General features: G+C 55.4%; 7 protein-coding genes across 7 annotated transcripts; 3 read left to right on the top strand and 4 right to left on the bottom strand.

Moving 5' to 3' along the window:
- Positions 1-275: 275 nt before the first annotated feature.
- CTAM01_06695 (uncharacterized protein) lies at positions 276-2,115 on the top strand (the record flags this gene model as incomplete). Its single annotated transcript, XM_060522722.1, has 2 exons — positions 276-429; positions 506-2,115. Coding segments are annotated over 2 exons (1,764 nt in total), but the record flags the coding sequence as incomplete, so codon positions are not given.
- Positions 2,116-2,608: 493 nt separating this feature from the next.
- On the bottom strand, positions 2,609-3,703 carry CTAM01_06694 (uncharacterized protein; the record flags this gene model as incomplete). The annotated part of the gene is made up of 2 exons (XM_060522721.1): positions 2,609-2,745; positions 2,827-3,703. The coding sequence occupies 2 exons, from the start codon at positions 3,701-3,703 to the stop codon at positions 2,609-2,611; spliced, it is 1,014 nt and encodes a 337-aa protein (XP_060382566.1).
- Positions 3,704-5,078: 1,375 nt separating this feature from the next.
- CTAM01_06693 (uncharacterized protein) lies at positions 5,079-6,476 on the top strand (the record flags this gene model as incomplete). Its single annotated transcript, XM_060522720.1, has 1 exon — positions 5,079-6,476. The coding sequence occupies one exon, from the start codon at positions 5,079-5,081 to the stop codon at positions 6,474-6,476; it is 1,398 nt and encodes a 465-aa protein (XP_060382565.1).
- A 435-nt stretch (positions 6,477-6,911) lies between these two features.
- On the bottom strand, positions 6,912-9,923 carry CTAM01_06692 (RNB domain-containing protein; the record flags this gene model as incomplete). Its single annotated transcript, XM_060522719.1, has 1 exon — positions 6,912-9,923. The coding sequence occupies one exon, from the start codon at positions 9,921-9,923 to the stop codon at positions 6,912-6,914; it is 3,012 nt and encodes a 1,003-aa protein (XP_060382564.1).
- A 628-nt stretch (positions 9,924-10,551) lies between these two features.
- CTAM01_06691 (uncharacterized protein) lies at positions 10,552-11,049 on the bottom strand (the record flags this gene model as incomplete). Its single annotated transcript, XM_060522718.1, has 1 exon — positions 10,552-11,049. A coding segment is annotated over one exon (498 nt), but the record flags the coding sequence as incomplete, so codon positions are not given.
- A 103-nt stretch (positions 11,050-11,152) lies between these two features.
- Positions 11,153-11,344, top strand: CTAM01_06690 (uncharacterized protein; the record flags this gene model as incomplete). The annotated part of the gene is made up of 1 exon (XM_060522717.1): positions 11,153-11,344. One exon carries the CDS (start codon positions 11,153-11,155, stop codon positions 11,342-11,344), a length of 192 nt encoding a protein of 63 aa, XP_060382562.1.
- A 90-nt stretch (positions 11,345-11,434) lies between these two features.
- Positions 11,435-12,093, bottom strand: CTAM01_06689 (uncharacterized protein; the record flags this gene model as incomplete). Its single annotated transcript, XM_060522716.1, has 2 exons — positions 11,435-11,623; positions 11,803-12,093. 2 exons carry the CDS (start codon positions 12,091-12,093, stop codon positions 11,435-11,437), a joined length of 480 nt encoding a protein of 159 aa, XP_060382561.1.
- Between the last annotated feature and the right edge of the window lie 4,050 nt (positions 12,094-16,143).

Raw genomic sequence — 16,143 nt, 5'->3', positions numbered from 1 at the left:
ATTTCTGTCCACCGGAAGGGGCCCCTCTGACGCTGCGGCAGCGCCATCGCAGCAGCACTGAGCGTCTGTGATCCACCGGTTCCAGCACGCCTTTTTTTTTTTACCCATCGGCTTTTTCTTTCTTATGTCAGCTGTCGCGGGGCAAAGTTACCCATGGCGGGGCTCCTTCATTGGGATTAGCGTCAGGCGGTGAGGATATCTTGGTGGGGCGCGATAGCGATAGCAGAAGCGGTGTGGATTGGCAGAACCCGACCTCCCACTAAATTTTTGAAAGTTGCACTGCAAAGACTGGCCGAAGCGCCAGGAAAGTTTTGCGGCGGTCGAGGGTAGCAAAGCACCAACCAAAGCTCACCCCCATACAACAAAAATCTTGCCAAAAGTCACTTTGGTCAGATATCACGATGGCTGGCTCAATTAACAAACCCAAGAGTATGTGAGAGTATCTCCTGAATTATTGTCAATATCTTTTATGTTATACCCTTTTTGACTAACAGCATCCTCGCAGAGCCAAAGTCCAAGAGGACGACGGTTCGCCTCCGCCACAAGATCGAGAAGAAGTCGGCGGCGAAGCAGAGGAAAGACAGAAAGAAGGCCAAGCAGAACCCGGAATGGCGCACCAAGCTCAAGAAGGACCCGGGTATCCCGAACCTGTTCCCCTACAAGGAGAAGATCCTCGAGGAGATTGAGGAGAACAAGCTGCGCAAGCAGGAGGAGAACCAGAAGCGTCGCGAAATGGCAAAGGCCGCCAAGACGGGCGCCACCGTCGCCGGCGCGACCGGCCAGCAGGTCGACGTGGCCGACGACGACATGATGGTCGAGGACGACGATGAGGAGGACGACGGCGACGACTCGAACCCCATGGCCGCTCTCCTGCGCAGCGCGAGGGCCGCCGCCGAGACGTACGAAAAGGAGTTGCGCGACGACGATGACGACGAGATGGACTCGGACGACGACCCGGGCGACGACTCTGACGCGCCCGCCGAGATCCCCGTCGGCAACGCCACCTCCCGCAAGGCCTTTGACAAGGTCTTCAAGAACGTCGTCGAGCAGGCCGACGTCATCCTCTACGTCCTCGACGCCCGCGACCCGGAATCAACCCGCTCCCGCGACGTCGAGCGCAGCGTCATGGCCGCCGCCAGCGGCGGCAAGCGCCTCATCCTCGTCGTCAACAAGATCGATCTCGTGCCCCCCAAGGTTCTCAAGGACTGGCTCATCCACCTCCGCCGCTCCTTCCCGACCCTGCCCCTGCGCGCCTCCAACCCGGCGCCCAACGCCCATACCTTTAACCACAAGGAGCTCACCGTCCAAAAGACGTCGTCCGACCTCTTCCGCGCCCTCAAGTCCTACGCCGCCAGCAAGCAGCTCAAGCGCGCCGTCTCCGTCGGCGTCATCGGCTACCCCAACGTCGGCAAGTCCTCCGTCATCAACGCCCTCCTCGGCCGTCTCTCCGGCGGCCGCGGCGCCTCAAAGGCCTGCCCCGCCGGCGCAGAGGCCGGCGTCACCACGAGCATCCGCGCCGTCAAGATCGACAGCAAGCTCACCCTCCTCGACTCCCCCGGTATCGTCTTCCCCTCCGCCAAGAACGCCTCCACGTCGGGCCTCGTCTCCCTCAAGAACGCGACAGACGCCCACGCCCACCTCGTCCTCCTCAACGCCGTCCCGCCCAAGAACATCGAGGACCCCATCCCGGCCGTCACCCTCCTCCTCCGCCGCCTCGCCGCCTCCCCCGACCTGCTGCAGAAGCTGACGGACGCCTACGACCTGCCGACGCTGCTGCCCAGCCGCGCCGACGGCGACATCACGACCGATTTCCTGGTGCAGGTCGCGCGGAAGCGCGGCCGTCTGGGACGCGGCGGTATCCCCAACATCAACGCCGCCGCCATGACCGTCGTCACGGACTGGCGCGACGGCCGCATCCAGGGCTGGGTCGAGGCGCCTGTCCTCGCTGTCCAGAGCGATGCCCAGGGCGCCGCGCCTGCTGCTCCCGTGGCTGACGACGTTGCTGCCGCGGATCAGAAGACTATTGTCACGGAGTGGGCCAAGGAGTTTGACCTCGGTGATTTGTTCAGTGGTCTTGCTGCTGCTGGCGATGAGGACGAGGCGATGGAGCAATAGGGGGTGGTGCAGTATAGTAATGGAGAGAACGTAGTGAGAGGAGGAGAGGGGAGTACATGATATCAAAAGAGAAAGTGGAGGAGATGTTGTGGTCCCATTTCTTGGGTTTTAACTCCCTCATGAAGAGCCTGGCTGGCTGTTAGATTCCTCATTTTGTTTCACATGGCGTTTTTGGGGCGGTCCAAGGGAAAAATAAAAAGTAAAGAATGACGATTCAGCCCGTTGTCCTCATTCAAATCTGCACATACACTTTCATCCGGAATGTCCCTTGCATTCATTTGATTTGGTCCTTATAGGATTATAGACGATTCTGTCATCCCGAGTGACCTCCTGCTTTCCATCCGCCCAACGATATTTGGTTGTGTGCAATCAGATGGCGATCCACAAACGGCCATGATGCAATGCCGAATCACAGCTCAGCGGTTGAGAAATTTGCGCTTGGTGGTTGACTTGCTGAACATCATAGCTATTTCAATACTAGTCTCTCCCCGTCTTAGTCGAAGATTGAGAACTTCGACTCGATCCCAACTCCATTGTGCTCTTTAAATGTCGCGTAAGCTGAGCTAGGGCAGCCGGCGGAAGAATTGGGAGCCATCTCAGCCCACGGGAAGTCGACGTCTTCACCTACATCTAAAATATCCCAGCAATCTGATTGTCAGCAAGCACTGACTTCGCTGATAGATGGGCTGACAGGATAATCGGATCACTTACCAGGGTAAAACCACAGTCGCCTCAGGATCCGGAAATGCATCCAGTCTTTTCCTAACCGGGGAACTCTCCTCCGCAAGTTGTGCTTGAAGACTGTAAGCATATAAGAATGTACAATGTCTTCAAGTTCGCCAACCATCATGTCTGGCGTCTTTCCAGCTAACTTCTGAAGTACCATGCACTCCACCGAGGGATTTGGGCGGTCATTTTCAGGGAATTTCCTTAGCAGGGTCTGTAACTTTGTGGTCCGCCGTCCGCATGTCGTCCAGACTCTGTACGCAGTCTCCAGATGACCCTGAGAAAGAACAAGCGATGAATTCTGCGGCGCGAATGGCTTGGGGTTGTCGGCGACATTGGATGTCTGCCGAGACTGGTGTGTGGCCGTAGGTGCCAACGGCCTCTCACCGGCAGGTGCTGTTTTCTCCATGGCAATAGACGTAGCCGGCCTCTGCTTCATAGGTGTCTTCCGCTTCGGTACTGTCGAGTTCTCAGATGCCGCACCTGTCACATCCACAGCCTGGACAGTCGCCGGCGCCTTTGATTGCGGTGTCGCCTCGCTGATATCTGGTTGAAGGCTCACAATGCCCATGATGATCGTATTCTCGCTGTGGTCCAGAATTCTGTCGAGTATAGCATGGGCCTGCTGGCGAGATCCATGAAAAGCGAAAGTTTCTTCTGAGAGATGGTCTATCACGGGCTTGCCAAGGCGTCTGGTGTTGCTGATATTGACGGTGATGTCTCCAGCGTCTTCAGTGTTCAAGATGACTCCGAGGCGTCCGAAGACAGGCTTGGTGTTGTCGGAAGCGGGTGACGACAGTTTGACTCGCTTGGCCGGTGGTTGAGAGGACGCCTCCGCGGCAGGGACGCCGTTACCTTCCATCTTGAGTCACTCCACGGATGAAGGAAACGTCAGTAAACCAGCCGAAAGAAGGTGCACTTTGGAAGGGCAAACCTGGTAAGGAGATTGACTTTGATGGTTGTGTAATTCGGAAGTTGGTTTGGGTGGGTTGTGGGGAAGAAGAAGGTGGTGAAGGTAAAGGCTGAATATTGTAGGAAGGGACGCCCGAGGCACATGCCCCCCCTTTGGTAATGCATTCACTGAGTGGTGTGGGACACTCGCCCAGGAGAAGGCAGGTTCGGACAAGTGGATGATAAAATAATCCGCTCACTACCTTACAGTGTGTATTATAACTTTCTCTTTCTTTGTCGCTATTTCATAGATATTATATAACGAATATACTCGAAGGACTACTGACTGACATCGATTATAATGCCAGTCGTGGTAGTGATAATGGTAGTGAAGGTAATAGAACGAGGCTGTCAAGACTAATAAAGCTCTATTTAAATCTAGTACTACTTCCCAGACTATTCGTGTGGGAACTCAGAAAGATAGAACTTCTTCGTTTAGTTATGTCCCTTATAAGAGAAAACAAAGTGTTCTATGGCCGTTATTTCATGAAACGCTCGCTTTACTATGTCAACTATGTACATGGCAGAACTGTTTACCAAAGGCGCCCTCGTCTTGTACGGAACTTCAGGTTACTTCATATCCCTGATAATTCTACTGACTTCGGTGAATTGGAATACTAATTTTTCGTAAAGGCTGTTTCATTCATATCAAGAATCTAGTATATTGTGTTCAGATCAATCCATGGTAGGTCGATGTAGCAGCATAGTCCCACCTACTCCCTAACCTGAATCACGCATGGTAGAGCTACGTTCGGAAGTGATAAGAAATTTGATCTCATTCGCTCGCACGCGAGATCACGTCGTAGGCAGTTGTTGAGACCATGTTCATGACCTGGGCAGATGCGGTCAGATAAGTAGGTAGGTGACTTCTGCATTGCCTGGGCTGCCTTCTCTATCAAACGCCCCTTCCCGAAGGAGGTGAATCATGCTCGGGACCTACCTACATAGTGGACCTTGCCTTATTGTAATTCACTCTGAGTACGTACCCACGTGACGCGTGGATGCCAGAGGTCGGTGAGGTCGTCCCCATTTTCCTCCTACCTGCAAACGCCCCTATCCTGCACTTCACTCCCTTCACCTCAAAACATCACGTTTTTTTCCATTCGCACATCAACAGCACACTGGTCGAGGTTTTCAAAGCGCTACACACAAAAAGATCGAAAGGTCTCCGCCTACGTGCGCGCCAGAAGCTCTCTTGTCTGACACGCTTTGCGTGTCATACCGATCGCAGCGGCCTACCTTCAAAGTGTTGTCCCTGCCACGACCACGTCGAACAATCTCTCCAAATGAAGAGATCCAGACCTTCCAGTTCAAGCTCTAACGCTTTGAACTACGGGTTTGATGACGGTCGACGATCCCGAACCGAGGAGGAAAGAGACAGCAACCCGGTCAAGAGACCCAAGCCGAATAATGTTCCACATGGCACCATACCGATGCAATCTCACGACATTAGACCGTCACAGAGCCTGGTAACGGAATACAACACGTCTGGGAGCGAATCAATCCAAATGAACGACCAAGAGCGCAGTGTGGAGATTCAGAAGCTGAAGGAAAAGCTGTCGATGTTAGAGAGGTCTTCTGATCGAGAATGTCAAGGCGCGCCATACTCGCCTGTGCGACCCAACCTCAACGACTTCAAGTCAGGGTCCTACTCTGATCCTCAGAAGCTCGAGTATCAGCACGGCATGCACCCTGATCGTGACGAGCAACTCGTCAGGCCTCCCTCCAGACATCGAAGCAGCTCCATCGACCGGGCTGGTTGGAACGAAAACCGCTCCGATCACGTAGGCTCCTTTGGCCGTGACCATCGTAACGACACCCATAGAGATACACAGCGATCCGTTGCTTCCCAGTCGGGTATCCAGAGGGGGGGGTATCACCAAGGTTCCTCTACGAAATCATTCCGAGGCACCTCCAGTAGTAGATACAACGCCAATCGTGCCCACCATACACAGCAAAGGCCACACGACAGAAACTCCCAAGACGAAGCGAGATCGGCGCCGCCTAACGCTCCCGTGGCTCCCGCAGCGAATTCGAAAGCTGCCCAACGCCTGAGCAGCGCTGGTCAGAAGCGAAACAAGGTCTACCACGACACCGACATCCGCCGCCACAAGCCGCCCTTTCATGGCAAAGTGAAGATGACAAGCGAGGAGCAGACCCAGAACCAAATTACTACCTCGCAATTCCTGTACGGTGATCGCTTTGACCCTAACAACACCTGCTCCAACTGCGGCCACGCCGGACATTGGCTCGGCGACTGCGTCTTTCCCGACGACAACGGCACCATCATGGGATGTCCGATCCATAACACGAAGCTTCACGTCCTCGACGACTGCCCAGACCTGCCGCACATGAGCTTGCAGCAGCGCGTGACAATCATGGTCGTGCGCAGGAGGAACAAGCCCGCGATCCGGTCGAGGAAGCCGTGGATCGAGTTTGTCAAGGAAGCTATGGGCCAGGGCCTAGAGGAGCTGGTCTGGGCGCCCTCGGTGTGGACGCAGGAGTTTGTGTTGCGCATGATTCACGACCGCAAAGCCCATCAGCCGTGGCTCGACTTCGATTACGGACGGGACCTCGTGTCCAAGTTGCCTGTCGATCCGGAGACACAGGGAGATCTTAGGTCTTTGCTCCGGAAGTGTTCTTTGTGGGACCAGGTTCATAGGCCTGTCCGTCAGGCTCGCTGAGCATGCTATTCGTCTTTCGAGGGTTCGGGTTTGGTGTGTTCATATCTGTGACCGGATGTCTAGTATACGAGGTTGAGGCGAAGATGGACGCGGGATGGGTTTGATGATGAATGAAATGCGTCTCCACAGTCTGTGTACGATACTCTAGATAGGTCACGTCTGATACTATCTTGGTGCGGTGTCATGCTGGGCTCCAAAACTTGTGATATTGAAGGGTGCTGCTTCCTTGTAAACACAGGATCGAAGCATGGGAACTGCGTAAAGACACGTTCTATTCCCATTTCACATAACAGATTTTGCAAACCGTGAGTAGGCATAGGTAAACGCGTTCATTTCTGAACTTTTAGGTTGGCTAAATTTTGGCCATCTTTCTACTTCAACATCTCAAAACACGCAAGAATTCCGTATTTTCATTCCCACATCACAGCGCCCCCCTCAAACGCTAACAAGCTCCATCTTGACACCTCTCTTACCCGTCATCTCATCCTTCTCATCCGTAACCTTGACCTTGACCTTTTGGAACAGCTCCACCCGCAGCTCCTTGCTCCCGCTCGTGGTAAGCACATAATTCTCCGCGTCAAAGGCACTCTCGGGCTCGGGTTCCGCGAGGTCCCGCAGCCGAATCAGGCCCTCGATACCGAACCGCGGGACCAGCACGACGAAACCGTTGCTGAAGATCTTCATGACAAAGGCCTCCTCCTCGGCGACGCGGCCCTTGAGGGCCTGGCCGACGTAGTAGGCGATGCTGGCGCGGCCGGCGAGCTGGGCGTTGCGGTGGCGGACGTTGATGTTCTTGCAGACGGCCTCGAGGCGGCCGCGGCTGCGGACGGCCGGGTGGATGGCCTCGTAGCCGATGGCGGCGGCGAGCTGGCGGTGGGCGACGAGGTCGGCGTACCGGCGGATGGGGGAGGTGAAGTGCGTGTAGATTTCCGAGGCGAGACCGTAGTGGCGGAATTCCGGGTAGGCCTGGGTGCCCGAGCAAAAGTACTCGGCGGACATCATGCAGCGGGAGGCCATGATGCGGACTAGGGTGTTGAAGAAGGGGTCGACGGGGTCGACGCAGGTGTCGAGGGAGTCGGCGAGCGCCTTGCTCGAGTCGACGCGGAGCTCGAGGCCCTTTTTGACGCGCAGCTGGTTCGAGAGCTCGTCAAAGTTTGTCTTTGGCGGGGCGCCGTGGCGGCGGAGGATGGCGGTCTGGGGAAACGCCTCGTAGATTTTGGCGGCGACGCTGACGTTGGCGAGGAGCATGAACTCCTCGACGAGGGACATTGTGTCGAGGTGCTGCTTCGTCTTGACGTCGATGGGATCCGACGTCTCCGACTCCATCTGCACCTTGACCTCGGGGGAGGACAGGCTGAGGGCGCCGGCGTCCATGCGCTTCTGCTTCAGCTTCTTGGACAGCATCATGAGCGTTCGGATGCTGTTGGTGAGGTCGTCCTGCTGCGAGGCGTCGTCGACGCGCAGCTGGGCCGCCTCGTAGCTGAATGCCTCCTTTGACTGGATGACGGATTTGGTGAAGCGGGCGCCGACGACGTCTGCGTTGGCATTCATCTCCCAGATACAGGAGAAGGCGTAACGCTCGACGTAGGGCTTCAGCGAGCACAGGTCGGTACCGAGAAGCATCGGCAACATATCGATTCTCTTGTCGACTAGGTACACGGTGGTGCCTCGCAAGCTGGCCTCCGTGTCCATGGCATTGGCGGGCTTGACAAAGTGGGAGACGTCGGCGATGTGGACGCCAACCTCAAAGTTTCCGTTGGGGAGAGGCCTTGCGTGGAGAGCGTCGTCGATATCCTGGCAGCCGATGGGGTCGATACTGCAGATGAGGAGCTTGCGGAGATCCTCTCTGTCCCTCCAGCCGGGATCTTCCAGGCTCTGTGGTACTCTCCAGTCGTGGCCCTCCTTTGGCAGACAGTCGAGCACCGTCTTGGGGAAGGGACGGTATTGCACGTCGTACTCCAGCAGGAGGGCCTCCGTCTCCGCGGCCTTGGTCTCGAGCTCACCAAGCGAACGCACAAAGTGGCCCACGGGGTGCCGGGAATCGCGGTCCCAAGCGTCAATCGTGACCAACAAGCGCTTGCCGAGAAGCTCGGAGACCTGTCTCGAGCGCAGCTTGATCTTGGGAATGCGCTTGTCCATGGGGATGAGGAAAACATTGTCCGACTTGCGGCCCTGGCCGCCGCTCTTGCTCGCAGACGAAGGGTCAATATGTCCGACATACTGCCGCCAGTTACGCTTGATGACGCCGACGACCTTTGCCGTCGGTTGCGGCCGGCCTTCGGTGCTGTTCTTATGCGTCTTCTTCACCTCCTCCTGTAGTGCCTTGCGCTCCTTTTCCGAGACAAAGTCCTGCGCTTCCTCCCCCTCGGCGTTCTCGTCGCGCGTGACCGCCTCTTCCTCGATGATCTTGGTCGACGGCTCCTTCCACTGGTCCTTTGGCAGAACCTCAACCACGACTACATCGCCGCTTACGGCCCGGTTGATGTTCTCTCTGCCGAGGACGATGAGAGGCTTGGGGAATGCGGGTACGTGAATGGAACCCTCCAGGTAGTTGTACGGCGAGACATTGAAGATGCCCTGGTGAAGAAGACCGGCCTTGACGCCGGTCATCAGCTTCGACATGGTGAAGTATTCCGGGTAGATCGGGCCGGCGGGCTTCTTGGAAAAGCTCGAGTTCCGCGACTCGGCAATCATGTCCAGCAACCTCTCGCCATCCTCGAGACCGCCGACGTACTCGGAGAGTGACATGGCTGCGACACCTTCGGTCTTGGCCTTCCTCAGGCAGTCCTGGTCGTCGCTCAGCATCACGACGGCGGGCACCGTCTTGGCCTTTGTCTGCGCCAGGTGGTCGGCGTACCACTTCACCGCCTTGCGTACGGCGCGGTCGTTGCGGTCATTTACCGTCTCGTTGGACTCCCGGTTGACGTACGTTTCGAGACGGAAGTCGTTGAAGAAGACGTAGAAGCGCTTGTCCTCGCTCTTTGTGAGACCGACGAGGCGGTTGTACAGGGGCAGCGAGCGGTTGCGCAGCTCCTCGAGCACCGTCTGCAGAATGACAACGTCGTAGAAAGCCGAGCTCTGCTCAAAGAGGTCCATGGCGTTCAACAACGCGTTGGTGTCGGGGACGATGTAGTGCCCCTGGGGGAACGCCTTTGTCCCCGCCGGCTTGTCGGAGAGGACGAAGGGTTGAACTGGGAGGCATTGTTTAGTTGTCATGTTCGTGCGGTAAATCGAAAATGGGGTAAAGTCACCATTGTTGGCTGCATCTCTGGGCGCCGTCTGCAGACAGACTCGGCACAGCTTTGACGAGCAGGGGATATCTTGACGCAGGTAAACCTCCCTCACAATCTTCTGAACCTTGCCCTTTCTCGTCGAACGGACGTAGACCTTGCTCGAGATATTGGCGGCGAAAGGGTCCGTCTCGAACGAACGCTTAAGACTCGTCATTTTTTCTGACTTTTCGATTTCTCAGTCGCCTTTTTGTCGAAAAAATGAGTTAGCGACGATGGCGATGAATTTTCTTTGAATTTATTTATTTCGCCGCCCCTTCACACTGGGCTGGGCACTCTTTGATGATGAAAATTGAAGTGAGGTGAGGCGCGGTCACCGTGGGGCGGCTGACAAACGAATCAGGAAGCCTGTGGCGCTTGAACGGTTCCTTATCGAGAACGTCCGTTCTTCCTATCTCTTATCGATAATGAAACCATCAGCGTCATTGCATCACCTCCCGTCACCACCTCACCGGGCAGACGTGACACCTCAGTTCTGGTGTACCCAAGGTAGGTACGTACCGCAGACTTTCGTTTCCGAACGACGCATCATGCGGTGCACCCCAAGATCAATATCGTGGTCCGCACCTCTCGACAGCAGCTGGACGCGACAGGCTTGCCAACCCGTGTTGTCACCATTAATTTAAGGAGGGCTGTCTTGTCCTCGCCGACAGCCTCATCGGGAAGCAAAATCTTTGTGCTAGTCGACGCGGGACTCGGATGAGGCTGGCCCGAGGAGAGTCAAGTCACCAAGGGAATCTCGTATACGGGCACTCTTCGATTATTCAATGGCTTGTCATGGTGGCTCACCATGGCGCGCCGCGTTCTCCCTTCTGTCGACCGACGGATGGGTATTGTGAAAAAGAGATACGATGAGCCGCCGAGCCGAATCTCTCGTACTCAAGCATCGCTGTACTTGGAGATGCCCACGAGAAGCACGTAGAGTTAAGATTCAGCTGCCGACTACCTAGATAAGAAAGCAATCCCGCTGGGTCCAAAGCTACCCGGCTCCCCCGTGTGATCCTCTGTCGTCGTCGGCGTCGTCTCTTGTCTTCCCCGACGAGCATGGTCGCACGGCGTCGTTCCCGAGTCTCTGTCTCTTTACGTTGCGCGCCCCCAGTTCCGTCACGGCGGGCGCCACGGCGGGCGCCACGGCGGGAAGAGGGAGAAAAAAAATAAAAGCAAAATAAAATAAAATAAAGCTTGTGTAACTTTGACCCTTTCTCGCTGGTTATACAGAGGAGAGGAGGGGGAAAAGAAGAATAAGAAGCTACAATATCCAAAAATAAGAACGATGAAGGAAGCGATGAATGGGATTACTTCGTCCCATCAATCGGGAAACAAACCAACCTGTTTCGTAGACACGCCCCCTTGTGCTTGGTCTTTCGTGTTTGTGTGGTTGTAAGTATGTGGATGTTTGTGTGTGTGTGTATGTGCTCGGAGAGTGTGTGCCGCCTCAAACTTGACGTTTTCCCTTTTCCTCGAAAAAAGAATCCAACTCGTGGGAGGGGTGTGTGTATGTGTGCTGCCGGGAATAAAATCCGTAACAGAAAACCGATTAATCGAGGGATCAGAGCGGCGCGAAGACCGGGATTCTAAAAGCCTTTGCTTACTGATATTCCGTGTTTGGTTATCAATCATCAAATGGGCTTACCTTACTTCGCCCATGATATGATCTACAGGAAGGAATCACGAAAGAACGAAGAAAAGGGCTACGGTTACAGGGACTCTAAGCGGCCTCTGGCCGCTTTTGCCACGCCATGTCAGGTCAGGTTGCCCTGCTTGGATCGGCCGCCCCGGTTCCGTGGCCCAGGCGGCCAAGGGGGAGGGGAGAGCGCACGCACACTTGCACGCACGCACGCATCGCTCGCGAGGCCACGGCGGGAACGGCCCTCATGTCAGCGTTGCATCCTGCTGGAAACCGTAGTCCCCTTCCCTCGATCTTACGGGGGAGAATCATGAAAGGAAGGGGAGGGGATGGGGGCGGCATGGCATGGCAAGGGCCAGGCTGGCTTCTGCAGGCGTCCGAGAACTCTTGGCCAGGCGCGGGAACGCACCAGGATGTGAGTGAGAAAACGGTTTTGCTTGACCAGCAGGAACCAGAGATGAGACGTCGGCTGCAGAAGGCTGGGCCGTTCACATCTCTGTCCATTGTTCTTCCATCTTCCATCTTCCATCGGTCCAAAAGGAAGAATTGCCGGAGCCAGGCCAATTGAGGAAGAAACCCAATCTGGGCTCATCGAGTCTGTAGCGGCTCGGCCATGAGAGTTTTCCCAAGTCATGACAATAGAGAAACATCGTTTCGGCCGGGAGGCCGGGATTGTGGTACTCGGGGCTTCTTCCTGCATCGCAGTGCATCGCAGATGGTAAAGAGTTCGAAAACGTGGGCTTTGTGGGACCCTGAAAAACCTTGGCCGAAGCAGCTTATTCTTCTGCAGTGCCTTGGTGCTTCCAGCATCAAGTTGCTGGGCATCAGCAGACATTGAGGTTGACGTCTAAGGGGGCTCGAGAGCCACACCAAGGGCCACGCCCCGTCGCATTCGCAGCGTATTGCGTGTACGAGTCAGGCGCATGAAAGCAAGAGCAAACAACCTCCCTAGGTTCGGCTCGTCGTCTGAATAAGCTATGAGCAAGAGTCGTAAAATACCGTAAGCTGAGGAAGGCGAGACAGAATAGGAACGGGGCATAAATCCACGACGACACACACACGCACACATCTGTGCGGAGGCGGGAGCTAAAAAAGCGACTGTCACGGGCTGGGCCAAACCTGTTTTACAAATGTGTTAATCGTCTCCACCGGGAATCGTTGAAAGAAACATGTTGCGCCACGGAGTGGCCAAGGTGCACGCAGTGGCCAAGGTGAAGCGTACGGGGGCCAATGGCGGTTCTCGCGTGTCTGGACACAACGTCTAGCAAGGTCCATCGCTGTCGGTCCTGGTCCTGGTGGTATTCCGTCGACCGGAAGGCAGTGTAAGGTATTGCGCAGATAGGTAGGTAGGTAGTTAGTTACACTGGCCATGGCAACCGAGAGAAGCGACGTGATGTTCAAGTGCCGATGGTACCGCTGTGTCGATTGCACCGCGAATTGTCCTTCCGACTGGTACGGTTACCGTGTATCTGTGAGAGTTGATGAACGCCGCCGAGGCTGTCTGTCCCAAGAAGCCGGCCACTGGCTGGCAAAATGGCACACCAGTCGGCGACGGGACCCGGTTGGAGGGTCCCGCGATGATCGATCAAACAAACCACGGACGCCGGCGAGGGTTAGGTTACGTTACGCATGGCCGCCCGTAAGACGAGGTAGGCGACGTATGAAGAAGGAAACATTAAGGGCCCTTTCGGCGTCTGATGGTTGTAGCAAAAGGTAGATGGGAGCTCTTGGAAGGGTAAGAGAGACACAGACGTGAATGGATGACGGTGTGTTTTGGACGTACTGGAAGAAAGGGTGACATCGTCTTGATTGCCCCTCTTGTCCCCTCGGTAGGCCTGCTAGAGCATGAATCAGAGACTACCCAGATGAAGGAAAAGGGAAAAAAAGGAAAGCAAACCACCAAACGATGAAGGCATGCATATATCCCGTCCCTCCACCAGGGAACTTGGAGAGGGCATGGCAGGCCGCCAACCTAAGCGTACATGAGGAGATGTGAACCGTTGCCCATGAACAATTAAACGGGGGTTGGCCAAAGAGAGGGGCAGAGGCATAGCTATTATGACTTACATATGTAAGTATGTTAAGCTGGGGGTGTGATGGTTCATGGTGGTGTAAGAGGTGGTGTGGTGGTGAAGGGAAGGGTGGTGGCCGTGTCTCCACAGCGGCTAGACACCCGCAGATGTATATTGGCTGCTGGTGCTGCTGGTTACTGGCTGCTGGCTGTTGTCTGCGAACAGGAAGCGATGGAGATCGGAATCGACCATGCCTGAATGGGTTCCCACAAAGGAAAAGGTGATGGGCGAGATCATCTCCATAGCTATGTAGATGCTCTTCTGCAGTTGGAGGAAACATGGAAGGTGAAGGGGGTGGGCAGGCAAGGCAAGGCAAGGCAAGGCAGGGCAGGGCAGGGCAGGTCGAAGACGGGAAGGGGAGGGGAGGGGAGGTACCTAGGTGAAGGTGGGGAGCTTGGGAGCGTGATGGGAGGAGGCTGAAGAAGAAGAAGAGGTTCAGGGGGTGTGAGAACTGCGAATGGTCAGGCACGCCGCAAACTGGGGGAACAAAGGGCCGGCCCCCCCCCCCCCCCTTCTTCAACTGGAACTGGCAGCTGGGTTTCGATGGGGGAAGAGGGGATGGCACTGGATGGGTACAGTATATTGTAGTAGAGGGGATGGAGGGGAGAACCTGAAAGATGGAATGGGGGAATAGATGAGCGTTCGCTGCTGCTGCTGCTGCTGCTGCTGCACGAGCGGGTAGCCAGGGTCCAAAGGGTAGTTCCCGCACTGCAAAAAGGAAACACAGCGGGCCATGTCCACCTGCCAGACCTTGTAAGGTGTAACTACGGATACCTTAGGTAGGTTTTGCAACTTGTAGTGTCACTGCCCCGGTCTTCGTACGCAGTCAGGGAGTACAGAGTACCTACTCCCCTCGCCGTGTAAGTCGTTCCCGCCCCCGTCCATCCAGTCTCCCGTCCCGTTAGCAACGGCCCCCAGTCACCTTCCCCGGCCGGTGCCAATCTCAGTCAAGGCATGCCTTGTTCAGCCATCAACAGCAAGAAGGACCAAAATCTACCGTCATCATCATGGCTTCTCAACATTCTCTTCAGACCGATAGCATGTAGTTCATAGGCGGATCGAGGCTCGCTTGTCACTTAGCCCTATAATCATCTATTGTGTGGGCTTGACTTACTGGTGTTGTTAATTCCCGTCAGGAAGCAATAGAGGATAACCTCGATGTAGAAATGAACAGCACCATCACATTCACCACTGGCTCAACATGAGCTCACAGACACATACTAATGCTACCGAGACAACACACTACCTACCCCATACAAGGAAATAGCTTATACGGATAGCAATGGGCAGCGATTGGCGTCCACCCCAGCATGATAAGCGGCAAGCCTCAACGTTGGCGAAAGCACCTACCTATGTACCTAGCACCCCTCGCCGGCCTCTTCTGCTTCAGCCCTCCCACTTGTCTTCTACCCCAGACCATTGGGTGCCGCTGTGCCGGCATTCTCTCTTTGACAGCCACCCATCACAGCTGACAGTAGGCATGTACTCAACACCACCCATCCAGAGTAGGAACATGGCTATCCGTTCCCGAGACGAGGCCCAGACGCAAGGGCCATGAGCCGCTGTTGAGGCTGGGAAAGAAGAAAGCCAAGGGCAGCTCAGGATAGCTCAGGACAGCTCAAGATGTGTGACTGCCATCACCTACCCGCACCTCCCCTGGCAATATTCTCTGCCTCCACGGGCCCGTGTCTCCCTGTATTGTGTCCTCATACATCGTTGGAAGAGGTTATCCTGCCGAGGCTGATGCAGCAGAGGCACCAGCAGAGGCAGCAGCTTCTCTGCACCATCAATCACCCATCCACCCATCCATATCCACTACCGGCAGCTTGTTGTGGACCACGATAACAACCTCTCGGTTGTTGCCGTGCATTTGGACTGGCACGGCTCGTTCGGGGAGAATAAATTGGTTGGAGGTGTGGAAACTCGCCCACCCATAGCCACAACCCTCTTCGTCCGTTGTTTCGTTTCTCTAAACCCTTTCATCGTCTTCTACTCTTGCAGCAGTATTGCAGGCACTGCTGCTTCCTAGCTTGCATCAAGTCATCCCAAAAGGACGGAAAGGGAGCAGCACCTCTGGTGTCTGCTGTACACCACCACGCCGGTCGTCCCCTCCATCACCATCAACCCCTGGTTAACTGCCCACAAGGCCGTGCCCTGCTCATGCTATGCGAAAGGAAACAGATGTCCATCCATCATGAGTGTGGGGTCTTTTTTGAACCCATGATTTCTTTCTTGGCTTGTGCGTCGGTCATGAACGTGACCTGTTGATCCAATCGCATACGGGGATTCGGGGTGAACCAACAGCCAAGGCGTTTCTACACAGTAGGCCATCCTTTCGTCGATGGCTCTCCCCTCCATCTTCGCAATCGCTGCCGCCCATGCCTTGCCCCATGCCTGCTCATTCCTTGTTGGAGGGCACAGGGCCATACTTGTTACTGTGCAGTAGCTGTATTGTATAGCTAAGCTCGATTCTTCACACCACCTTTCTCCGAGGCAGAAGATTCCCACGTACAGTCTGTCTCCTCCTCCCGAACAAGCATGTCTGATCCTATCACTCTTGATCTTTTGATTTGTCCAGCTTTGTTGTGCTGCCGGGGCACTGTCCAGTTGTTGAGTCATCTGTTCCGCAGTAGTGTCAGCATATCTTACCGTGGTCCCTCCGCTCCTTATCTGCACTC

Source organism: Colletotrichum tamarilloi (genome assembly GCF_030869305.1).
Source record: "Colletotrichum tamarilloi strain Tom-12 chromosome Unknown Scaffold_19.1, whole genome shotgun sequence".
NCBI lineage: Eukaryota > Fungi > Ascomycota > Sordariomycetes > Glomerellales > Glomerellaceae > Colletotrichum > Colletotrichum tamarilloi.
Note: the sequence above shows the minus strand (reverse complement) of the source record. Positions and strands in the feature narration are given on the sequence as shown.